Source organism: Anser cygnoides, chromosome 10, assembly GCF_040182565.1.
Source record: "Anser cygnoides isolate HZ-2024a breed goose chromosome 10, Taihu_goose_T2T_genome, whole genome shotgun sequence".
Lineage (NCBI taxonomy): Eukaryota > Metazoa > Chordata > Aves > Anseriformes > Anatidae > Anser > Anser cygnoides.
In genome coordinates, this window is record NC_089882.1 from 2,347,881 (window position 1) to 2,373,787 (window position 25,907).

The 25,907-nt window shown below is 39.8% G+C and overlaps 2 protein-coding genes across 10 annotated transcripts in view; both read left to right on the plus strand.

Annotated features, from left to right (window-relative positions):
• FGD5 (FYVE, RhoGEF and PH domain containing 5) overlaps positions 1–20,686 on the plus strand; it is a 105,628-nt gene extending 84,942 nt beyond the window's left edge. For all 3 annotated transcript variants that reach the window (XM_048068795.2, XM_048068786.2, XM_048068783.2), the window contains 8 exons: positions 1,396–1,475; positions 4,338–4,437; positions 6,118–6,255; positions 7,357–7,459; positions 8,855–8,982; positions 11,754–11,882; positions 13,744–13,892; positions 14,500–20,686. In XM_048068795.2, the coding sequence (XP_047924752.2) occupies positions 1,396–1,475; positions 4,338–4,437; positions 6,118–6,255; positions 7,357–7,459; positions 8,855–8,982; positions 11,754–11,882; positions 13,744–13,892; positions 14,500–14,536 (864 nt within the window). In that variant the 3' untranslated portion in view covers positions 14,537–20,686. The remainder of the gene's footprint in view (positions 1–1,395; positions 1,476–4,337; positions 4,438–6,117; positions 6,256–7,356; positions 7,460–8,854; positions 8,983–11,753; positions 11,883–13,743; positions 13,893–14,499) is intronic.
• A 4,719-nt stretch (positions 20,687–25,405) lies between these two features.
• Positions 25,406–25,907, plus strand: part of NR2C2 (nuclear receptor subfamily 2 group C member 2) — a 46,181-nt gene continuing 45,679 nt past the window's right edge. For 4 of the 7 annotated variants that reach the window (XM_048071254.2, XM_048071234.2, XM_048071271.2 and 1 more), the window contains exon 1: positions 25,406–25,544. The gene's annotated coding sequence lies outside the window, so the exon portion shown is untranslated. The other 3 variants (XM_048071262.2, XM_048071246.2, XM_048071265.2) reach the window with 2 other exon arrangements.

A 25,907-nucleotide genomic window follows, 5' to 3' on the forward strand; every position in this document is an offset into this window, starting at 1 on the left:
TGGTTTAGTATGACAGCCTTACTCAGGCTTGTAATGAATAATGCAAGCCAAAATCAGATTTACTATCTGATCATGAAACTGGAGACAGAAAAGATTTATTATCCTATTTTGTCCATTCCCCTCCTCATGTCTCCAGACAATGCACAGTTGTTCCCTACAACACATTAACTAGGACTTAGGCTACCAGATTTTAAACCCATACCACTTAGAATTTACATAAGCTTTCATTTGCCTGGTTTTTATGTGACCTTTGACTGTCTTCATCAAAAATGTTACTGGATTCTAAAACTTCATGGGGAAATGGTATATTGGGTGCTGTTACATGCAATGATACGGAGATAATCTCTTGTTCAGTAAATTCCTTAACTGCAGATTGCAGAAACTGGACACAATTGTCCTGTTCTTACGGTCTTTCCCTAAGCATCAGATGGTACTGGTACCTGTGCAACAGGAGATTCTGGGCTGGAATGGTTTTTGGCTCTGACCTAGATGGCCATTACATACCTCCCACCAGGAACCTTCCTAACTGTTTTATGGCCAATATGCCAAGTTGTATTTTTATGAAAGAAGACTTCAAGTGGCAAGCCAGGAGCTTGGTGCTCTAGGAAACAAGCAAGACGTGAAGTACTAGTAATGAATTTCAGCAGAATGATACAAGGTGTATTAGGGTTTTATGAAAAGGTGGAAGGCTAATCACCCTAAAGACCTCATAGTCTAAAATTAACTATGAGTTCCCATCTGACATAGGAATTGCCAAAAAGTACCACCTCTAAGTAGAAAGGAATTGCAGAACAGGTACTTGTTAGTACATTTGAAACACTGAGTCATTAGCATAATAGTTCCAGTACCATGAAGCTATGTTTCTCTTAAGTGCCTGTTGCTGTTAGTAGATGACTAATACACTACATGGCAGGAATTTTATCTGAGCTGTAGCTTTTAAGTATTTTTTGTTCTTAAAGAGCCTGGCTCCAGGCAGGCATTCACTGATCTAAAGGACTTCTCTGTATATGATCTACCTGTCAGGAAGAGAATTATTTCCATTCATTCCAGAAACAGCCAAGGCTTCTTCCCAAAATACTCTGACACTTGTCAGACTAAATATCTCCTAAGATTATCATATTAAAATTCTACCCTGACTGATATTTTATCCTTACCTTTCAAGTTGGATTAAATGATTTTATTTTTCCCTTTTGCACCACCACCATATTGAAATAGAAAGCATTCCCAATTAAACCAGGAACAGAATAGGTAGAAAACCCTACCAGCCCATTTCTTGGCATTGAAGTATGAAACATATGGCTGGGACATCAAAGATCCGTTTGCATTGAGAATTGTACAGTGTACTGGTTATAGACAGTTTAACTCCACCTTTATGTTCATGGCATTTGTTTCCAGGTCAGCCGCCCTGTGACAGAAAAAGCCCAAAACGTCCTGAAGATTGAATATGATGAATATTGCCTGATGCTGTCAGCAAGGTACTGTCCCCAGACTGCCATGGCAAAAGGTGTTACATTCTAGTTGTATCTCTAGATTAATCTAACCAAAATTTAAGCCTTAATTAGTCTCTCATTCTCTTCTAACTGGTTTCAGTCTGTGCTGTTGTGACAGACAATGGCTGAGCGCTTAATTACACAATGAAGATATAAATGCAAAGCTCACAAACTGTAGCTAATTCAACTCGTATAATGAGTAATGATTAGAACTTAGCTTTTGAAAACATTTTAAAGAGAGAGGAAAGAGAAGAAAATCTTACTAAGAAGCCTGAGGATTTTCCATTGACCTCTCACACTCTTTCCTTGTAACACCATGAGCATGTTATCCTTCCCTTTCACAATTACACTTTTTAGCTCATAAAACTAGTGTTGCAAAATTGCTGGAGAACATTGTAAATAGGTAATACCATGCAATAGACGTAAAAGCACTTAATAATGCCTAAATGACAAAGATGAAATTAAACTTTATTGGCAATCTCATGGGTCTTTCTAATAAAAGGAATTTCACTAATGAGTTTGTGTAGTGCTAGTACTGATTGCAACTGGAAGCCAGGATCTCTATCCTGGGATTAAAAACTAATGGTAGAAAGAGATTGTAGGTTGGTTTCTGGTTACAAGATTGCAGTGTACTGTGTTTTTTCATGCTTCTAGACCAAAATTATCCCGCAAATATACTCAGAGGTGGATTGATTTTCAGGTGTAGTTTACTATAAAAGACATACCATCCTAGCAGTGGTATTAAAATTAATTCTTCCAAATAAAAAGGTCTTCAAAACTTTAAATACCAATTTTCTCACCATCAGTCTCCAACTACAGCATGGCTGGAAACACAGCAGACTTCCCTAAACTACACAGTTTAATAGGTAGACAGGGAGACACTTTCTTACTCAGAATTTGGAACTTTTATATTTCCAGGAAGATCTGCCATCTGTGGACAGTGCTTAGATATTTGTCAAAGTCTTTGTCTGTTTCCTTTTACAACCGGCACATGAGAAAATATCTGAGGTTTTCTTAGATCTGCACACTCATCACAACCTTCAAAATATACACACGGTACTTCTGAATCACCTGCTGACAGTTAAAAAAGCAAGTGTATGGTGCTTCTCTGTTGCAGAGGGGAAGTAACTACTGTATGCCCCTTTTATCCAGACCAACTGAAGCTGGCATCCCCAGGAAGCAGCATGGGATGCTCTGCTTATGTGGTCCTTTGCCTTTTGCGTTCATATATATGAAGTCTGTGTTTAGTCAAAACAAATACCAGAAGGCCTCAAGCATCCTTAAAAACTGTCTTTTATTGTTCAAACTGAGGTGTTGCAGGCCTGCACTGGAGGCCAGTTGTTGATTATCAAAAAACCTCAGTGCTTTTAAATTTGCATGAGACAAGGTGAATGTGCATTGAGGAAATGCAGCATTGCCAGGAGCTAAAGGCAAAAAAGTTGGCGTGCCTATATGAGAAGGTGGTGCTGTAAAGTCTTCACATCTTGCACTAAAAATGGCTGGCTCGCCCAAAAAGCCATGTTCTGGGCTTGCAGTGAGCTGGTGATAGATCTGGGCACAGAGCTTTTATAGAGAAGGCTGATACTGCTGTTACACCTTTATTTACATGTCAAAAATATTCCTTTTGGACACAGGGGTAACCATCTGGTGCCCTTATAGAACAACAGAGCACTGGGAGAACGCAGTCAGTGTATCACCCTGTGAGACTAATTCAGAGCAACAGTGGGTAGCACTGTGACAAAATCCCATCCCATTCAGTTTCTCTTATGAGTAAACAGAATGACTGCTGGTGTTCTTGACAGATGAGAGCTTATGTTCAGGGTGCAGAGGAATGCCAAGTCAGGGATCATTGATTAACTCTAGTACTTCGTCTCTTCTGCCCCCCCCCCCTTTTTTTTTTTTAAGACCACAAAAGACAAATTGGACAAATTGTCCTTAGATGTCTTGTTTGGTGGCCTTCCTGAGCATAGTGTATGGAAATCACAGATGAACAGCAGCTGGCAATGACGCCAGTGCTTAGTTTTAAAAGGAACTGTAGTGGATAGCTTTAATGTGAGTAGCTAGTATGACTCAGGGAGGGGGGAACAACACATTGAGCTGCATCCTCTCCTTTGACTGATGCTGAAAACAGCTAGAGCTGTTCACAATTTCAGACGGACATTATGCACACAGTTTGAAGTCACAACAATTTCAGACGGACATTATGCACACAGTTTGAAGTCACAACATGAAAGCCAGCTAACATATGCAGGACCAGCTACTGGTCCTACAAGAAAAAATGCATCTGGGAAGTAACAGGCATTAAGAGCCCTGTTGCTTTTCTGGGGCGGCTGGACTGACAAGGAAGCACGAAGTGCTCCGTGTTTTGTCTAGTGCAAAGGGGGCATCTAGGGGCCATTTCAGAGAACTACTAGCCTCCACGCATAACTGCAACTAGAGGAAATGCTGTAGAGATGAGCACAAACACGCTTATTCTGAGCAACCCATGCCAACACTACATGCCTTAGAGTGCCTAATAGCTAGGGCAGACATGGCAGAAGAAACATTTCATAGTCTAATGTGATGTAGGATTGAGCAGCTTATAGAAAAGTCAGAAACTACTTTGAAAAACATTTCTGACCACTTATTTCCTGCTTGGTCACAGTCATAACCATTGATCTACACTAATCACCCAGCTGAATAAATACAACAGTCAGTTTTGTTCCTGGTTGAAAACAACTGGTTCAATGCGTGAGTGGGTAAAATCAAACATTCATAAAGTGAAGATTTTCTCCTCAGATCCAGACCCGTTTGTTTTGGTTCCTGATGTGCATGGCATTGACTGCTTTGCTGTATTTCATTCCACAGCTCTTGCTTGGAAAGGGATGACTGGTACAGCTGCATCAGCAGGCACATCCCTGATGACTACAAAGCTCACAATACTTCCACCTTCCACAGCAACGTGGAGGTAAGAGGAAGCCAAATCTTTCAGTGCTTGAAGGGGAAGTGGGAGGGCAGTGAGGACACACACAGAGGGAGAGGGGGTGGGAAGGAGGAAAGGGAGGAGGGTTATAAAATGCAGAGTTTCTGGGGCAGGACATTCTTACTGTTTTCATTTAAATCGGTATGTCAAGCCTAAATAACAAACCTCATACCACAGTTCATGGTTTGAGAGGCCACCTGAAATGTTAATCACACTCTGTATTCTGTGGTCTGTGCTTAAATATGAGTTCTCATGGAGGAAGACTAGCAAAATTTGGTCCTAAACAGTAACTATCCTGGATGATCAAAAAATAGGTACGAACTCTGTAGATGTAAGAAAACAAAACTACCCATTAGTTATATTATACAAACAATAAAGCCACTGCCAATGCAAACCTCACCAGCAATATTCTAATTGAACCTGCACAATTGATGCATATTGTTGCTTTCTCATTGATTTCAATTGTACTGCTCTCGGTTATGAAGGCAAAGAATGTGCTTGACAAAAGTAAAAGTGCTATTTTAGATTAAGCAGAACCCTATGATTTTACTAAATAAAGAAAACTAAAAAAAAAAAAAGAGGGGCACTTAGTTTTTGAAGATTTCCAGAAGAAAAAATCCAAAAACAAACCAGAATTTTCTTGCTGCCCTGAAGTTAATCTGCTTTCAAATTTTTAACAATAAAAATTAGAAATTCTATTGCATAGCAACTTAAATAAAAGCCTTTTTCAACACATGAAAAAATAGTTTCTTTTGCAGCTCTACTTCTGATGTAAATCTTAATGTGCACAAGAAGAAATTTGGAGGGATTACATCCTATTTACTTGCAGGAGTCTATTTTCCTCATAGCAAACCTTCCTAGCAAACAGTCCTTCAAGGGCACAAGAGTGTGCACTACCTGTGCCAAACACTACACTGTTGTGAACTGAAAGTGTGGTACCCCAGATATTTCTGTGCTGAACCAGAAGTAACGCCCGCATCTCAGCAGTGGCTTATTAAATTAGGTTCAGTTTCACATCGACCGTGGCTCCATGGGCATGGAGAACAGGCATAGGCACTTGCATAACTGCAGCCTGGTGCATTCCAATGTAATATGAATAGTGAATACATTTCCTAAAGCTGCTTACATATATTTGGATTGTGTGGGGATAAATTCCTCTTTGTGCACATCACAGTTTGCTTTGGAAAAGAAACAAGTTTTTACTGTTTTCTGTCCTTTCTCTTCCCCAGTGATAAAACTGCTCCAACTGCTCCAAGGTATAATGAAATAATGAGCTCAGCCCCTTTTCAGCTGAAAACTATGGAGCTTTTTAGGGATGCTATTTCAAAAACTGCTAATAAAAAGATGGCTTTAACTCATGTTCTTACCCACAATTTACATACACAATGAATAAAATCTTTGTCTGATGTGGAAAATTGTCAGTGCCTGACCAGTAACAACAGGTCTGCATTGATTCTTACCTGTTGTGACTCTGGCTTTCACAGCACCATGTACTGATTGGCCATAGACTTCCAGTGCTGAAGCACCTCCATCTCAATGTGCATTGAGAATTAGAAAAAATGGGGATTGTAGCAGGTGGACTGCAATGAAAAAACTGTATGAGGGAAGTCACTTTGTACTTTGGAAGTGTGGATGCTTCTTAATTCATTCTTGTTGGATTTTAAGCTAAGGGAGAAGCTTGGAATAACCTTGGGTGAGAGGCCTCCTACTTTGGTACCTGTGTCCCATGTCATGATGTGCATGAACTGTGGCTGTGACTTTACGCTCACTTTGAGGCGACATCATTGCCATGCCTGTGGGAAGGTAAGAGATGTACAGCTCCTCAGGGGGGCTGTATTCACACTTCTAAGACACTGGCTGCCACTGGTGTAATTTGTACAAACTTGTAGCAACATTAAGACCAGAATTTGGCTTCCCAAACTGTTAGTGCTCTGTTAGATTAGGTGATTAGGTTTCTAATGACTAGTAGGAACAACAGCAACCTTCCCTTGAGAGGCAAATTAATTCCCAAAGGCTGGTAGTTGAAGGCTTACATGGTAATTGTTGCTGAGTCCAGCTGTCATATCTGATCTGCAGCTAGAACTGGAGACAATGAAGCAATACACTAAAAATACAGGTTAAAGATATGGACCAGAGCAGTCCAAAATCCATGTCCTGTCCCTAATAACAGCTACTAAAATTATCTTCCCAAAAAAGGGATGAAATTCAGTGACAGGGAATGGTTTGGTCAGTAACCAAAGGGAAAGCTTTCTCCAAGCACCACTGATGAGCTGCTGCTGTTTGCCCTAAAGCCACGAGGATCTGTAGGCTTCCCAGTGTTCTTGTTCCTTTATCACTCCTTTCTCTGACTCCAGAGATTTGTTTATACATACAAATTTACAGTCCTGTTTTGAACCAAGGTTCTCTTTTAGTCTCAGTGTTTTTTTATTTTGTTTTGTGTTTTATTTTTAATTATTACTTTTAATTTTTAATTTCTGCTAGTGTGAAAAAACATTTTTTTCCCAAATTCACAGAGAAAAATCAGTCAGTACGTAGACAGGGATAGTGGGAACATGCAAGTTTGCTTCAGAAAATAATGTTACTAGCAAAACTATGAAAACAGGAGTAATATTAAAGTGGCTTTTCTGTGCTTTAATAGGGGGAAAGGTGTAAGTTCCTGTAGAGATAAGCATAGAAATGGTGTGCAGCTAAATTCTGTGATCAGTTCTGCTTGGCTTACAACAGTGTAAATCTACAGCAATCACAGTTCAATCAGTAGACTTACCCGGATTGACACTGATGTAGCAGAGTCATATCTGCTCCACTATTCATCTTCCTCTCCAAAACAACTCAAAGGATTTCTTCTGTATATGCATATGTACCAATTAAAATTATATTTACATGTATCTCTCCTTTCTGGAACAGATTGTATGTCGGAATTGTTCAAGAAACAAGTACCCTCTGAAGTACCTCAAAGATCAAGCAGCCAAAGTCTGTGACAGCTGCTATATGGAACTGAAGAAAAGAGGTAAGATTCCTTCATTCTTGGCAAAACTGACAAATCTGGTGCCTGTTTATATAACAGGGAGGGTTTTAGGACCTGCCTACTATGTTAAGTTTTGTGACAGGATTTCTCATTTCAAGCATGAGGCATGTGTATTGACGTCCCAAGAGTGGCAGGCTGTATGGCAGCTAAAACTTTATTAGAAAGCCAGACTGTCCTCGAGGGTTTCTCTGGCCTTTTGATAAGCCAGAATTGCGGCAAGAAGTGTGAGATGCAAACATTATATAGCTGATAGCTATTCCTTGTCATTTCTACTGAATTACACATTATAGGAAAACAGTGGCTTTACTATTCCTCATTCTGTCCTCACCCTTGTAGCTTTTACAAGAAATGCCTAAGCAAAGTGCAGAGCCTCTAAGAGCTTTTCTACATGGGAAGTTAATCTTGGAATAGATGAAAGCACAAATTCAAAGCAGAAGAGCTATGGCTTAACTAGAACTCTGTATGTTTTTGTCCCACTGTGAGTCCGTGTTCCATTTTAAATACACATCCAAATCAAAAATAAATTGGGGTGGGGGGGTTATATATATATATATATATAATACCAATATTAAAAAAATGTGTATATGAACAGAGAATGAACATGAAATAATGTTCTCCCACAATTATTCATGTAGACAATCCCTAAAAGTAGGCACGTTCCAGTGTCACAGCTAAAATAACAGGGACAGGTGAATTTAGTTTTCCATTCTGATTAAAGAAATTAACACTAGCCAAGCAAACACATGAACTGATGCTATCACAACAGCCAAAGCATTCCCAAGCCATTGTGTGCCCAAGAATTGATAACTCAGATTTGTGCTAAAACAATGCTGAGCTTTACCAAAACTTCCTGATAATGTGTGTTGCCAGAGGAGAGGATCATGAAGATGTGAACTCAGACAACAAGGGGTAATGAAGACTGACAAGCAGACAGAAAAACTGTCTCCCTTGCAGAACTCAAAGCGTTCTTAATACAGAGTTCTCAAAGAGTTTTATACAGAAAGAATGTCCCATTGGTGAATCCATCCTGCAGAGATGTTACAGAACAGAGAGTGAGATGGAAAAGCCATTTGGTTAATTTTGATTTTAACTTAGAAGAAAACACGCTGTGTTTAGTGCCTTGTCAACTTCTTGCAGGCTGCTTTCAAGAAGCTGTAGGTTATTACCATTACCCTAGGGTGCTATGAAATCCAGCAAGCTAGCCAGACTTAAAGGGGTAATTCAAAAGAAAAGCTGAAATAAAAAACAGCTATGGAGGAGGCATTGCATTTTCCATAGCTGGTTTGCATTAGTGTATCACGTGTCTCTTACGCCTACTATGATATGTACCGATTCACCTATTTCCCCCTTCCCTTCTGAATTTTCCTAATCTTGCAGAGCGGCCACTAAGTGTGAGCTTCCCTCCAACTTCATCCAGGTGTTCAAGCAGTGCCTTCTCTGTCTTCCACAATATCCATTACTCATCTTTTAAGAAACAGAAGAAGATTCCTTCAGCTCTTATGGAGGTAGGACCAAGCTGCCTGAGAAAGGCAAGGAACTGCACAGAACTGTGTGCTATTTCAGCAGCTATGTTTATAATTTATTCGGTGTGCAGTGGGCTCAGCCCATGCCCTGGTCTACTTGCATCATGCAATTATCTTTTCTATTTTTCACACTAGTATTTCAAACACAAAGTACTCTGAGCTCTGAAGATACCACAGAAGCTTCTTCAGCCCACTAAGAAACCCGAATTAGAGCAGCTTACTTTAATTACTTCATCAACCTGTAATGTCTTCAGAAAAAACTAAGACCACCTCACGGTAGTAGCTAATAAAAGAAGGCAGGCCGTAGACCTTCACAAGTATCAACAGAGCATGATTTGCTGTCAGTCAGTTACTTTTTATGACAAGATACTTTCTTCTGAAATTTTACTTCGATTTCAAAAAATAAAATACGACTTAGGGAATCGACTCTACTCTTTGGCAAGTAATTCAGGAGTGCACATTTAATCAGTCATTTTCCCCCCAGCTCAAACCAAAGTATTTCAAATAAAACTGATAAAACCTTGATTCCACCAATGTAAACAAGCAAAATCCCCACCTGTTTCAAAGGGACCACAGTTTCTCCAGCTATATTAATTTTCTTTCAAGGAACAAGGTGTCAATCATGTTGATGCAGTCTAGGTAGCAAAGTTGCCTGTTGAACCTGAACACAGTAAAGTACTCACATTTCACTGAAATCAGCAAGTATTAATCATAGCTTCTTCAGAAACTCAGGAAGAAAAAGAGAGTTCATGAACTCTGGAAGAAAGCAAAGAGAACTCAGGAGGATTACAGAGGTGTCAAGTTGCACAGGGAGAAAATTAGAAGGGCCAAAGCCCAACTGGAACTCAATTTGGCTAGTGCAGAAGAAGACAAAATAGACTTTTTTTAAAAGAATCTCCATCCTTTATTGGATGTGATGGAAAACACTGTGACAAAAGATGAAGTAAGGCTGAGGTATTTAATGCCTTTTTTGCCTCAGTCTTTATTAGTAAGGCTATTTGTTCTCAGGGTACCCAGCCCCTCTGAGTTGGAAGATGGTGACAGGGTGTGAGATGAAGCCCCTGTAATTAAATGGGAAACTGTAAGTGACCTATTACATCCTTTGAATGTTCATAAGTCTATGGGGCTGGAAGGGATTCATACAAGGGTACTGAAGGAGAGGGTGGAAGTGCTCAACAAGCCACTTTGATGAGAAGATTTTAGTAACGATCTTAAATGCAGGGCACAGGTCTCCTTGTCAGCCCTGAAATTTCAAGTTGTAGCACACAACAAGGAAAGAGAAGGCTACAGGGAACTGCATATTGGTTTGTGTCCAACATGGGACTGTTACAAATGGCAGAAAGGCTTTAAAATAATAAAATAAAATCAATGCTTTATGATTTATGTATAGAGACTTAACACAGAGGTGGTGTTTCCAGCTGGGATCTAAAATGACATGTGCCCTAAAGAGGTCATATCCCTACTCCAGCAGCATGCTGGCTGTTCCCTGAGGCAAAAGAGAGACAGATGGAAATGTCCTGAGCTGCTCTCCAGAACAAAGTTACAAAGTCCTAAAACCACTGTGGCACAGGCGAAAAAAGTGTGTTATGCTGCAAATGCCACCTCAGCACAACAGAATCACGCATGGCACAGGGCTGCACTCAGGTTCCCAGGTCATGACTAAAGCATCCAGTAAGTCCTGCCCTATATCTGCACTTCCCCAGACACTCTGTTGAGATTATATTAAAGAAAATAAGGTGAAAACATCTTGCTGAACTCATTGTTATGTCAAGACATGGGAAATTCTTGAGGTTTATTTGTACTGAGGTGAAACTAAGCCAAAAATACAAGCATGTAACACAAACACAAAAACTGGATACTGCAAAGAACTGAGAAAGGCCAAAATCCAGCTGTTATGACAATAGTATTGTCTTTCTATCCACAAGGTGGCAGCACATGTTTATTAACGTGAACTGTCTCATGGTAGCATTGATGCATAACTTTTTTCTAATTTGTTTTACCCAGGTCTTGGAATATTTTTATTCTGCTACAATACACTGTTGTGATACTGCTCAGTCTTCTATTCTGGCAGTGTTAGAAAGGCTGGTTTTGAACCTCTGGCCTTTGTTTGTAATTTGGTATAATTGCAGTTAACTACTGCAATTGATGATGCATACTGCATTATGTGCAGGTGTGCGTGTGCATAGTTCCATTCACTCAAAATGTGGATCCTTAAGATCGTTAATGGCTTAGATCTCAAAATACTTCTGTGTAACTTTCCTCAGAAATATTACATCACAAATGAAATTGTCACTATCAATTTATTAACATAAATGAATATAAAACTATTGCAAAGTCCTAAATGTACCCACATCTTAGACGTGTTCAGCCAAAGGACTGTCTTTCCATATTGGAAGCATGTACTTTCAGTTTACCACCTCACCCCCCTCAGCTGCCTCCTCTCCTCCTCCCCCCCCCAGAAAATAAGCTGGGAAAAAGGACAAGTACACCTTCTCAGAACACAACCGTAAACTTGCTGACCTTAGTAACAATTTGGGTGCATATTTTCTAAACTAAATTCAACCAAACATCTTCTAACAGTAAAAAAAGAACAGTAAAATCACACTTATGCTTTTGATTTCTCCATATTTTTAGTGGTCTACTTATGGTTTCATGGACATAGCCCTAGTTGCCTAATATGAGATGAACATGCGTAATCAGGAGGGGAAAAGCCTCTGCTGTCACAAATCCTGCTTTCTCCTACTCTCCTCCAGGTGGCAGCCTCGGGAGAGGGAGCTACCATCAGTGGTTACCTCAGTAGATGTAAGAGAGGCAAAAGACACTGGAAGAAACGCTGGTTTGTTATCAAAGGCAAAGTCCTCTATACTTACACAGCAAATGAGGTACTGTGCAATCTGACTTTAAATAGTTTCTTAACTGACTTTCCTCTTTTGCTCTCTGCAGTCACCTCTCCGCAGAACCTCTGAGAGCTGGTTCTAACAGACTGAGTTCCTGGGCAGCTGTCCTTATCAGGGGGACTCAGCCACAAACCTGGGTGGACCTCAGTAACCCTCTTAACAAATTGCCCTTCATTATTTGACTTTTTGCTGGTGTTGCTATATACTGTCAACCTTAGTCTAGGTATTTACATACAAATACTTCAAGGTAACTGCCAGATTTTTTATAGATGGCACTGTAATCCATTTCTGGTGGTGAGGAGAATCTTGTACTTTTGCAAGTATAAATACGACGTATATATATATCCTACTAGTATCAACAGGGAAAGACAGGAGACAATCTGGAGAGGCGAGAATACTGCTTTCTGTATTGGCCTGTAAGCTCCTCCTTGTAGCCAAGGAGATTGGGTATCAACTAAAGCATTTTTATGTACTTTTTCTCTTCCTAGTCCCTTTTCATATTTTAATTTCTTCTCCTTTGTGAATAGCTGCAGTCCAGTAAACTTGAAGTAATTGCAATACAACGGGCGGTTATGACTGACAGATTTCATAAGTAAAAGCATAAAAATTAATTTTGCTAGACAAAGGACACAATACAAGAATTGTAGTAACAGCAATATTTGATATTTTAAGCCCTCAGAACACTTTGCAAACGTCAGTTATTTAAATTTTCTTCACCAGTGTGAGGCATGAAGCATCATAATGCCCTTTAAACAGATGAGATTGAGGCACAAAAGAGTTCATTTGGCCATCATCAGAAACTAACTTATCGATTGCTTCAGCAGTGCTGCTGTATAGTTAGTAACCTCTTATTTTTTCTGCCTGCTTCCTTTACATTTAGACCATGTAACTTTGAAGTAGACTTTTTTCCAAGGCCCTGCAGCCTCTTATGACTTTTGCTGAACTCAGCATTTCAGACTATTACCATCAAATTCTGTATCCAAGACACTACTTACATCTTTGACTTTTGAAATGATCTGGTTCAGTGATAGGGAAAGAGCAGTGGATGACTAACTAAACTTTATGTTCCCAGTTTGCAATTCAGTTTCTAAGAGCAGAAGCAAAGGCAACATACACACACTGAAAATGTTATACACTTAGAGAAAACATTACCCAGATATAGTGGCCAAAACTGCAGCTTTCAGTGACAGGTAAACGACAGTATGAATAATGCTTATTGTTTCTTTAACTTATAAAAAGCCGTGTTTGGCAAGCAAAATTCATGGCTGTTTCTTGGGGGTAAATTAACACTGAACTGCATTACCAAGTCAGAAGTTTTGAAGCCTCGTTGTTGAGTGTGAGCATGCTATTTGACATAGTGCATGTTTCTAAAAAAAGTTGCTAGTTGCTATGAAAGTTGCTGTGAAAGGAAATGACAAGGTACCAATCAGACTACTGTTTGCATTCAGCAAACAAAAGTGGTTCAGAGTAACACAACTGAGACTGAGCTGTCTCTCAAACTTTCAGAAGTGTTGCTGCACGTCCCATACTGTCAGCAACCTTGCAGTTTACCTTGTGGACCATTATGTCGAAGGTAGCCATGAAAGTTACAGGCAATTTGACCTTGTGGATGACCATGAATAACTGGACTTTTAGAGGTGTTGTTGGAATTCAGGACTAAGACTAGGTGAACATGTGCAAGTATGCACCGGCACTGTTCCTGTTTAAGAGCCACCAGTCCAGCATAAGACTGATACTACTGCTTTTGCAGCCCAGAGAGGGGTTGTATCATGACTGGTCTTCAGAAAAAAGCCCACAAGCTGTTACAAGCCTTCTAATTTTTGGTTCACTTCTTGTTTGTTTTCAGGACAAAGTTGCCACAGAAAGTTTGCCTTTGTTGGGTTTTACTGTTGCCCCAGAAAAGGAGGAAGGAAGTATGGATACAGTTTTCCATCTCTACCACAAGCAGACTCTGTTTTATAGCTTCCGAGCAGAGGATAACAATTCAGCACAGAGGTATGGGGATAGACTTCCACACTTGGAAGTGTGCAGGTGTAAAAGCTTCAGTAGGGTTTTCCTCTCCTTCACTTCAGAACTCCTACCATAATGAAGTAAACAAATGGCTTTCAGTGTTGACTAAGCCCAATTGCATGCGAGCGATGTGGGTGATTACAAATCTGTTGTGTTTTTGCTCCCTTGAATAGTTGGAAAGGAGGCTGAGTCTCAAGAATCATACCTAGAAGTCTGTCAAATGTGATTTTTGTACGGGAGCTTCCCTGATTTGTGTGTTCTATTTATCCATCTCTTAGTTTGCTCATCAACAAATAATTGTTCAGATTTCACAATTTATTGCTACTGCTTCCACCTAGTAAAATAATCATGACATTCAAAGTAAAAATGCCAGCACCTCAGGACACACAGGGAAGGAAATTGATGTTTATGGGAGGTTTTGTTGCTTTTAAACATACTTTAGTGGTCTCATATTTCCTGTTCTAATCACAAAACCATAGTTCCTCGCTAGAGCTAGGATGAGAAACACAGTCCTCTTCAGGCTTTATGTTCTTCTATTTCCAAAAGAAACCTGATTTTATATGTAGCACTCTTTCCTTCCTGCCCTTTTTAGGTGGATTGAAGCCATGGAAGAAGCATCCATTTTATAGCAGCAATCACCCAATGGACTTGGAATAAATTCTCAGATTTCTATACATTCCCAACAACCTTTTATACGTCTCACAAAACTGAACAGTGTATTTCAGGCAAACTGGTTACATACACTGGAGATATGAACTGTTTCCAGATTGCTCTCTTTACTTCCTTCCTCTTACCTCCACTTTTTTTTTTTTTTTTCCAAAAGGAAACTTTAAAATAGGGAATATTTATGGTGATCTTTATGTCTGTGCAAGTTCAACCTGTGTTATAAGCTTCTTCTATGATCTCATGGTAAGCTAAGTTTAACATCAAGACAAAAAAAAATATGGAAATACTGACTACAGTAAGCAACAGGGTCAATTTTACTTACTGTAGAGCACTAACATATTTCATTCGGTTGGTTTTGGTGTCTACCATGAAATGAGAACCAATGTAGTAAATGACAAATGCTCATTTAAAGCACTTTATTATTTTTATTCACTACAGCTTCATTCTTTCATGTTTCCAAGGAGTTTGGTGGACCAGTTCATTACTCATCCATTAACAAGTACCAGCATGAAATCATGCCCTGCATATGCTAAATTGTTTCCACAGAAAATGAATAAATAAAAACATTCACCTGGTCTACCAATGCTGCACTAGATATGATCCAGGATAATTACTTACTATCCCTTTATAATTATACACAAACCACTGTATAATTTATTTCAAAGGGGCTAATTTCATACCACTATAGTACTTTGAAATGCACTATAGTAGCTCTACAAATCTAGACACTGAATAGTATAAAGTCTCCCTAAATATTGCATCAGACTCAAACCCAAAGGATATGTTTAATTTATTACAAACCTACAGACTGTTTTTATTTAACACTAGCCTACCTAGTAGTGTTAAGATTTTTATCATCTATTTAAATAGTCTAGCTTTTTTTTCAATCCTCCTGATGTTTCTGCTGTTCTCATGAAAAATGTCATTAAAAGTTTAATCCATATAACCAGCGCACCATTTGAAACATGCTGGTGGGGTGAAATGCACTTGTCTGTATCTGCTCTGTTAAGAGTGCTTTGAAACTCCTGTAGCTAAATGTATCTTACTCCACCTCCAGGGCTGGATTCTCAGCAGCCAAGTGTCAGTATGACTTCAGAGATGTGCTGCTTTATACCAGATGAAGATGTAGAACTCTGGAGTTTTTTTGTTGTTGGTTTTTTTTGTTGTTTTGTTTTTTTAAATAAGGTTGAGAAGTGATGTTATAATCATTGCAATAAAATGGTTTTGTGTCCTATATTTGTCATAATACTTGACTGAGGAATAGAATGGCATTTATGATTAAAATATATCTTTGTATAAAAATACCATGCTCAAGAATTTACTTACATTACAATACATTGTGGGAAGGGGAGACTTTACTACTTCCATTTTTGCCTTTCTTCAATAAGTTTCATGGATACCTGAATTTTTGATATTTCCATATTTTTAAAGGGCTATAATATGTATCCAAATGATAAAGATAGTTCAATTTATCACCTGGAAAAACAAGCTTAAAAAAACAAATACAAGTCTACCACTAAATAAAAATATAGCTGTATTGTTTTTATTTTTTTTAATACATCTGAGTCTGATAGTTTCATAAAGCACAGATTATCATATGCAAACAGAAAACAAGTATAAGAAAAGTAAAACTTTTGTATTCTTTCATTAATTGATGAACACCAATGTTAACTCTTTGTTTCATGTTAAAACTATGGCCTTGCTACCAATAGACTGTTTTTTTCCCCCTTATAATCTTTTTGCACTGAGAGAAAAATAAGAGAATGTTGAATACAGAGAAAGATTTCTAACAAAAATTTCTTTTCTCAGACAAAACAAAAATGCACTACAGAACAGTATTATGAAGATCTAGGTGCTGACATCTTCTAACTGTATGAAGTTTTCAGTGATAAGCAGGAAATGAATACATGAAAGTATTTTGTTGTAAAAAGTAACATACAGTGCTATTAAACATGTTTTAAGTAATGTGGAAAAATAAAAGGTCAAAATATAACTGCAGTTCTACAGGCTTTTCCTTTACATTATTTTCACTTCTTTAATTCCATCTTTGCATTTCCAGTTATTGTTAGCACACACGAATTAACTGATTCTCTCACAAACTGAGGAAGAATATCAAGTCAGGAGACAGCGGTTGAGGCCTTCTGGTGGAAACAGGATTTAGACCTAATTGCTATGCTCAAGTGTTTCGGTCAACAGTACATGTAACCACTACAGAGCCACCCCACCTGTCAACACTGCTTCAGTCACAGATATAAATGGTCTCAGCAGAGGAAGAAAAAAAAATAAAACGCCCTCATAATTTCAGACCTACTTGATCTAATTTGAGCAAAGCTAGGCACAAAAGACAGGAATTATCTTAATTTCAGAGATAAAACTTCCTAAAAAGTGATTACTGGATTAACATGTTAAATTTAGATATCTAGATGGTTTACTGTATGCTGTTCACTTATAAGCAGCTCAGTAAATTTTCTTCCTAACTCTTAGCTGTTATTGTTCTCTCTCAAAAAAAAATATTTTGTTCCACAGCTTCATAAATGATTTAAAAAAAATCAGTAATAAGGCACAATGTACTAGCTAATCATTTGATAATTCAGATGCAAACTGACCTTATTTGTTGTTTCAGTGTTTTTTATTTTGCCACCTGTTGAAAAGCATTAAAATGATTAGCAGTTATCTGCAACTAATATTTAGATCTATCTTACAGTACATTCCTGTTTCAAAATCTTTTTTTTAAACAGTTATTATAATCATTTTCCCAAATCAAAGTGTAAATCATGCAGCAGAGTTGAAGCGTTCCAACATGACAAGATCCCCTGCCATTGTAACCAAGCTCTGCTAGGTCTGGAGAGCCCTGGGGCTACTACCCTTCCTGAGATCATTCTGAATTACATTTAGGGTGGAAGAACAACACGCAGCTATGAATACCAACCAGGCTTTTCTTGTTTGCGTGCTGCTTTGATACAAAAGCAACAAAGACCTCTGGCTGTAACCACTTTCAGTAACATGAAAGTAAAAGCAGTGCCAATATTCATCCAGGGGAAAAGGTATTTCCTTGCTACTGTGCGAACCTCCTACGTGCAAGACTTAAAACTGACTTCACACATTATTTGGGAACATATCAAATAAACCTCAGTGTATTAAAAACAGCGTCATCCGGATTGAAGGATCTTATTAAAACATCAATTTTGACCAAGTTTTAACAAGAAAATCACTAGACTCCAGGGCAGGATTAGTCTCTTTCAGAGAGACCCAGTAAAATAAAAAATAGATTAAAATAAATAGATTTTTCCTAAAACTGCTGTTTCACAAATATTCTGAAAGTCTTCCTTTTCCATTGAATAAAACAAACACCAGGAAACCTATAAAGTTACCATGAAACAACAACAACATTGTCATTCTTCACCATGCTTTCTTTTTATTATTTTTACTAATTGACAAGGATCTTACATTCTTTTGATTATTTTAATAGTTGTTGATTTTTTTTTTCCAGAGAAGTGTTGCAGCTTGTTTCTAATCTGTGTGCTTTGGAAAGGCATGGAACAGTTTAAATAAACATGTTCAGATTTTTTTCATCTTTTTACTTGTAATAACACATTCTTGTGTCCTTTTCCTCACTCCTCTTTCAGTTAAAAGAAACTAGAAGGACAGTTTAATATTTGTCTGTGTTTTCATTTCATATACTATATGCCACATTATTAACTGTAGTACTTGCCAGCAGACAAATTTGATCTTAAAGAAAGCACCAGAGGAAGTGGAATTACTTTATATCAATAATGACAGCCCTTACTAAACAGATATAAATATTTCATACTGAAAGCTCACTTCAGGTGAATTTTGGGGCAGGGTTAGGATTTTGCACGGCTCTTGCCTTTCACAAACCTCAATATACAGCAGTTGCATATTTTTCTTAAAGCTACTTTTTACAAATACTAATATTCACAAATGAAAATAAAATTTAATATATGAAATTAAATAACAAAATGAAAAACTTTCTAGATTATTCTCTTCAAAATTTCATTTTAAATTACAATCACTATATGATAAACACCAATGATTTCTGAGAACAAAAAAAATTAATTTCCTATAAACAGGAATTCAATTTTCATGAGCAGTAAATAAAGCAAGCACAAAGTAGAAAAGAGTACACAACCACAAGAATTCACTTGGGTCTCAACCATCTGGTTTCCCAGACTACACTGTGGTATCAGGTACATGATACTTTCCATATTTCTGCATGCCATCTAGAATATTTTTGCCTTTCTTCTGATCTCTCCAAACCCAGATGCAGCATGCTGGCAAGCCTAACAGCTGCAGTCAGTGTGGGACTTCGTTGCTAAGCAAGATCTTTAAAAAAAAAAATAAAAAATCATGAGGCCATTAATAAAAGATGTAAACCAGGAAAAAAAAATGCATAGCCTTCAAAAAATGTCTGCTAAGTCCATCAGCTTTCACAACACTTGGTTCAGATTCCTAATATACCATTTCTGTGTCCAATTATATCTGTTTCACCACAGGGCAATCCAAAGTAATTCTGAAAGCACTTAACCATGTTAAAAGAAACCTTAATCTTTGGATTGTCATGAATTTGTGTTTTGCCTTAGAAATCTTGAAGCTGCTGTGCACCTTCCTTACTATGAAATAAATCTTTGTTGTACCATATAATTGTCTTCCCTTGTCTCAAATATTTTTAGATGACAAACACGATTTAAAAAATGGGTCAGTCCACTTGTATTTTCAGAAAGCTGTAGTGCAGTAACAAGTTAAAAAAAAAAAAAAAAAAGACCATGTACGTGTTGGAATGTGCACCCAGGAAGAGCTAAGCAATGACCTCAGTACCATAAAGAGGGCCACCAAACAGGTTGGAGCACAAGACAAAGGGATCAGGTGAGCTCTGATATAGTCAATTACATAAAGGAAAACAGCAGAAACTACTCAAATTCCTGAAAAATATGCAAATCTGATGGCAATATAAACATGGCATTTCAGCATGGAGGGAAGTCATTGTGTTCTCCTGCTTTCTCAATATCCTTGTAGAGTACTCTCTCAGTGGACAGTTTGTCCTCTACCACTTTCTACTAAATTTGACTGCGCTTACACTCACAGGATCACTACAGAGAAGTTCAAAGGCAAACGCCACAGACTGTAAGAATACTTGGACAGCATTGCATCTTTGTCCGTGCTCATTCAAAGAAAGGAATGCTTTGAATTTTTGTACTGTGCTGAAAATTGTTTTCCCTCAGGTTTATAAAACTTTTTTTTTGTTTAATTTTAAATCAATACGTAATCTAGGACTAGCGTTTTTTTTGCTAGTCCCAGCATCGCTCTGTACATAAGCCTTGAAGTTTACTTTAAAAAAATATATATATATATATTATACTTCACAGTGTTTTTCTCAGTATTTAACAGATTTTCCAAGTTTAGGTATTTCTTCTTCAACATAAAGCATATAACAAATAAGATGCAGACACTTTTTTATTATTCACTGGAACAGTTCCCACTGCACAAGCAATATATCAATTCTGTCCAGTACACAAGCATTGCAAGTCCAAGGAATTACACCTCCTTTCCAGAATAAAACAGCACGTCAAAAGCTGAATAATCACATTTCCAAATAAACAAAAACAAACAAGCAAACAAACACACCGCTAAGACTATTCAGAACTTAGGTTGAAGTAAGATTCTTCTGCAGTCCACAATGCCTACAGCAGAAAGCAAGCTCACATTTTCTAAGAGACAACTAAGGACAAATGAGGGCAAAAAAACAGGATAAAGATCACAAGCATCCCTTAGTGCTGCCCAGCCATGTACAAACTTGAACATAAGGCACAAGAACTCCTTTCAAACATCATCTACTAAGCACTTAAAAGAGAGATGTAAATCAAATGTGGCATTAACAAGACCAGTTTATGTTGCTAAAACCTCAGTCACTTACAACTCTGTTAAATTCACATTCAGGATGAGCTCTTCCATGCTAGATATCTGCTTTGCTCATAACATTTTAATAGAAATTTCAAGAAAACCGTATCAAAATTTTAAGCACATGACAACTTGAAAAAGTTCAACAGAGCTCTGTACTGTCAGTCCCAAGCATTAAAAAAAAAAAACAAAAAAAACATAGCCTTAAATTCTGCTTTCATTTTGTAGTTCTTGTCCTGGGACTTATTTTTACTGCCAATGCCACCACGACTATCAGAGCGCGTGTTTGTGGCCTGTGTCATAAGTACCCTTGCAGCCCATGATCACAGTTCAGTGGTCCTGTCCTACACATCTAAACCAATCCTCCCCTCCCTGTGAGCGTGCACACCTCCCACCTCGCTTCTGGTCTGCAGGGAAGTCGATCTGTCCTCCTGGCTGAGAAGCAGCTTCCATGGGGTCTCCACTTCTATGGCAGCTTTGCAGAGTGTTTTTTCTTCTCAGTCAGATATCCCACAGAAAGAACAACCAAAAAGGTCTCTGGTATTATCAGGAGAGTTTGAAAGAGGCCACCACTAAGATCCCTATGGCTGGGAGTGGCTGAATGCTTCCTGAAGAAACGGCCGCCACGCAGAGCAGCCCACCCTGGAGCAGGTCTTCCTGACAGCAGCAGCAGCTGTGGAGAGCAGCCCAGGCTGGAGAAGGGAGAAAGCATGAGGAGGAGGAGGAGGTAGAGAGGAACTGTTATGTACCATCCGTAAGCCCACCACACACCACTCTGGGGCTGGAAGGTTGGCAGTGAAAAATAGAGAGGCATCGGTGGTGAAGGAATGAAGTTGAGCCTGGGAAAAGGGGAGCAGGGGTAGATGATGCTTTAATTTTTGTCTTCGTGTCTCACTATCCAAATCTACTTTAACTAGCAGTTAGCTCAATTAATTTTTCCCACGTCGAGTCTGTTTTGCCCGTAACAGTTACGTGTTCTCTCTCTTCTTCCCAGCCTATGAGCTTTTTCATCCTATTTCCTCCCCCTGTCCTCGTGAGGAGTGGGAAGTGAGCAGCAGGGTCAGTATCTGGCTGCAGTTCAAGGTCAGCCCTCCACAGCGTGGCAGACAGGTCTCTCTCCTTTGCTCTCAGTACAGACATTAACTTTTACTTGTAGAGGATCTCAGTTCTCTGATCTTTTTCAGCCCCAGCATCTTGTATTTGTTTTCTCTTTCCAGTCATAACTAAAGCCAAAATGGGCCTATACAAACACCTTCTACTAATGCCCCTTCAGAAGAGCGTATATAAATTTATCAAGTGTCAGCATTATCTAACAATATTGTTTATTAAACAAGGGCATACAGGATAATTCACTTAAGATCACTTAAGTTCTTGCAATAACCTGCAGCAAAACTCGTCACACTCTTGATGCAGCTTTATTACACTGTTTGTTGCCAACCCCAGTGAGCACGGCGCAGATGCACAGTAAGACTGCACTCCACACTAGAGTTTAGAGTAAAACTGCTCGAAGGGTGTTCTCCTCTTAGTAACAGAAACAAGAACAAGGAGAGAACTCCTCCTGTTCTCTACACCTTTCCTCAACCTGCCGAGAAGGCACCAGAGAAGGGCAGAGCACCAGTTCCCCTCTGGCTTTGGCAAGTTTACACTTCCGTTCAGTCGGATACTTGTTGATAAGGGTGGATGAGAAATTTGAGAAACGGGAATGAAAGAAAATGGACAGCAACTGAAGAAATGCCAAGGAATACATAACCATTTGTTATCCTTAATTTGCTATCACAAAATGTTGGAGTCACAATGTTTTTCAGCTGTTTCTAACTTTAAATAAGGCAAGACATCTCACTAGAGCACAGGCAGTATGTTTGCATTGGCTATGTCTAGAGGCATCCCAAAAATAACAGTAATAAAAATACCAGCCTATCACTACCACAATCAATTGCTTGTGAGCTGAGAATTTACCATTTCCAAAATTTCACGTAGTTACAGAGATTAGTACAACACTACGTAACATAGAACTCAGAATCTGTTCACTATTTTCAAACATGGGAAACAAACTACATCAAATACACAAGTTAAGAGATACCAGTATATTTATTTGCATAAAATCACAATACAATCCCTCGTAAAAGCATATAGTTTTAACTTCTGATAACATTTTTTTTTTTTTACCTCAGAAACCACACAATTATCAATTTATACCTTGGAACATTTTTGTAAGATGGCACTAGGTGATTTTATTTGGTTTATTTTCAAATTACTGTGCAAAACATTCAGTACGGTATCTACAGGCTTTGTTTATCAAGATATACAATTCTCGTAACTGCATTTTCATTTCCAATACCACTCAGAGAGAGGAAGATGCATCTTTAAAGCACTTCCCCACATGTTGCCTTCCAGCAGTGTCAGTAACTGACTGACTCATTGGTAACATTGAAAAGCATACAGAATTAGTGGTAACATTCAAAACTATATATAATTTTGCTTTAATGAACTAGACCACTGGTCTAAGTGCAATATCCTACTTCTCAAAGTATCTCAGACCTTAGGCTTTAACAAATACATACAATCCACATGCTCAAAAGCACAGTGATATAAAACAGATGAATATCCCACAAAAACAAACAACGTAATGACAAAAATAACCCTCTGTCTTGACCACCAGATCAATTAGGTTTCAACACAAAAAAATCTTCAGTGCAACCTCCTCTCAAACCAAAATTCCCACAGTGTACAAACTCTGGGAGCTGTGGCTAAGCAGGCTGTATGCTCCGGTACACATCCAACAGGATCAAGAAATAACATGCTCAAAAATCATCAGCAGCACACATCTGCTTTATGTGCATAGCATGCCAGCGATTGCTGGTCTTTTGTCATCTCCTGCTCCATTATGCCACAGCAATCCTTCCACAGCACACGTGGATTTGGTTGCCAATATATACCGTATTATCAACAAAAATCCCTTAAAGCCCAAAAACATCAGTTTAAGGAGGCAAATGTTTTCATTTTCTCTTAAGCTACCAGATTATTAATATATAGTGAAAGGATATTGCACCTTTTAATTGTTCAGATTTACATAAGAATATTTGACAGGACTTGATGGCCTTAGGAGACAGTTGTTCATATTTCCAGTTCTTCCTCAGACAAATCTCAAACTTGCTTCAACAAGAATTTTATTCATATCAAAAAATGTACTGACAAGTCAGTAAGAAAATTCTCTGAAATACATTTCTACCTAACCATGAACATAAGTGATGTGGGAAAAAAAAAAAGAGTAAAATTGATTATGATTCTGATAAAAACATTTTAGGATAGCAAATAGAAGGAAAAACTAAGGATTTGTTTTAAATTTGCCTACACCATCATCCAAAAGATGAGCATCTCACAGTTTAAAGCATTAAATTGCCATTTTTCCCCCAAATTCTCAAAGACAAGCGGTCAGAGGCTGTTCCACAAGTCATACCCTAATATCTAACCTACTTCATAAATGCGGGTATTATGAGAATTTTGAAAATTTTTACATATATGTTTAAAAAAGAAAAAATAAATATTTACACTTCAAAACTATGTTTTATGTAGAAAAAAATCTGCAAATGTGTTTTCAGTAATCGGCTTTTGGAGGTATGTACATGTCTGTGTTTTGAAAAATTTGAAAAATCGTTGTATAAAATATTTAAAATTACAGTAGTAAATAGGTACCTAGGACATTTTTTGAAATGTTTTCCTTTATCTATTGCAAGCATGTTTGTACATCATGTGCCTTAGCGTTATTAATTCCAGTCTTGTGACACCAAGGCTATCAGACACAGCCAGTTCTAATTAAAATCAGGGTGCTTACTCTAACTATTCAGACTATAGCATCTCCTGTTTAAGTCATCGTTGCTTCCAGCTTCTTTCTTCCACACATTTCAAAAGTTACTGTTACTTCACATCTTCCAGTTTTAATGTCTGACCACTCCTTAAGTCAGCTTCTGTCAAAATGACCAGACACTAAAGAAACTTCCTAGAAGTACTAAAATTAAGCTAGATCATTTTGATAGGTGTAGGTTAAAAATCAGCTACACACAATTATGACAGAGAACTGGGCCCATGAGTCAATATTCAATAGCCTCGGAGAGGGCTATTGATGACAAGCCCTTAAAGGCGGTAAGCTCTTAAACCACCGCGGACGTATGTTGCAAGAACACCTCACAACCCCCTATAATCACACGTTCAGAAGCAGAACAATCCTCACGGCCAGCTCTGCTGGGTGAGCCCTAGTCAGTGACAGCAACCTTACAAAACGAAACAAAAACTCACGATGGTCTGAAGGCAGCCTTAACAAAAGTCAACACCAAATCCTTTGACTCAGGGTCTTCGGTAAAACCTAAGACACGCATCCCACGTACCCGTGGGATATTTACACCCACCCCTGCACAGAGCAACCACCCCGTACCAGTTAACTCCATGCCACAGGAGAGCCGCGCCGCCAGGGCTCAGAAAGGGCTCCACCTAAGCAGGGCGCTACCCTGCCCTACCCTACCCTCCGTTTCAGAGGAGGGAGCCCGGGCGCAGGCACCCGCAGGCACCCGCAGGCACCCGCAGGCACCCGCAGCCCCTCTCAGCCGCCGGCCCGGGCGCACCGGCCGCCCGCCACAGCGTTGGCGCGAACGCGGGCAGCGGCGCAGGTAGCCCCTCCCCTCCCCGCCCCGCCCCGCCGCCGTCCCGGCCCCGCCCCGGCAGCAGGATGGAGGGGGCCGGGGCCGGCGTGGTGCTGGGAAGAGGAAGCGCGGAGACGCTCTCGGGCGGCGGCGGGCGGGGTCACGAACTCTGACCTTTCACAGGGGCCCGGCAAACACCGTAACACTAAGCGCCCCCCGCCCCCCGCTCGGTGGCACAGCCCCGGCCCTCCCCCCCCCCCCACCGCCCCCCGCGGACCCCGCCAGCCCCTCACCGCCGCCGCCCTCGCGGGGGGAGGGAGGGCCGCCGCTGGGCGCCTCCACCCAACGCAGGCCCGCCCGGGCCCGGGCCCGGGCTCGGGTCCGGGTCCCCGCTAGGGCACGTTTGGCGCCAACTCCTGAGGTAAAAATCGCTTTTTAGAATCGAGCCGGGCCGCTGGGGCCGCTTCCGTCCGGACCGGGACGGGCGGGGAGCATCGGGACCTTGCTCGGGACACCCCGCGAGCGGCGGAGGAGAGGGGGGGGCGTGAAGGCTTCAGTAACGTGCTGTTGAGCGGCAGCCGGCCGTGCCGTAGGGAGGCCTACAGCTGCCGGAAGGAGGGAGGGAGGGAGGGAGGGTCTCCGTGGCTCGGGGCCGGTCCGTTGCGGGTGTTCCAGCGCGGAGCCGCTGTGCTGGGATGTGGGCCCCTTGAGGTCGGAGCCGGTCCGGTCCCGGTGAGAGCAGTCCGCTGGCCGGGGGGCGACGGTCGCGGAGATGACGAGTGCG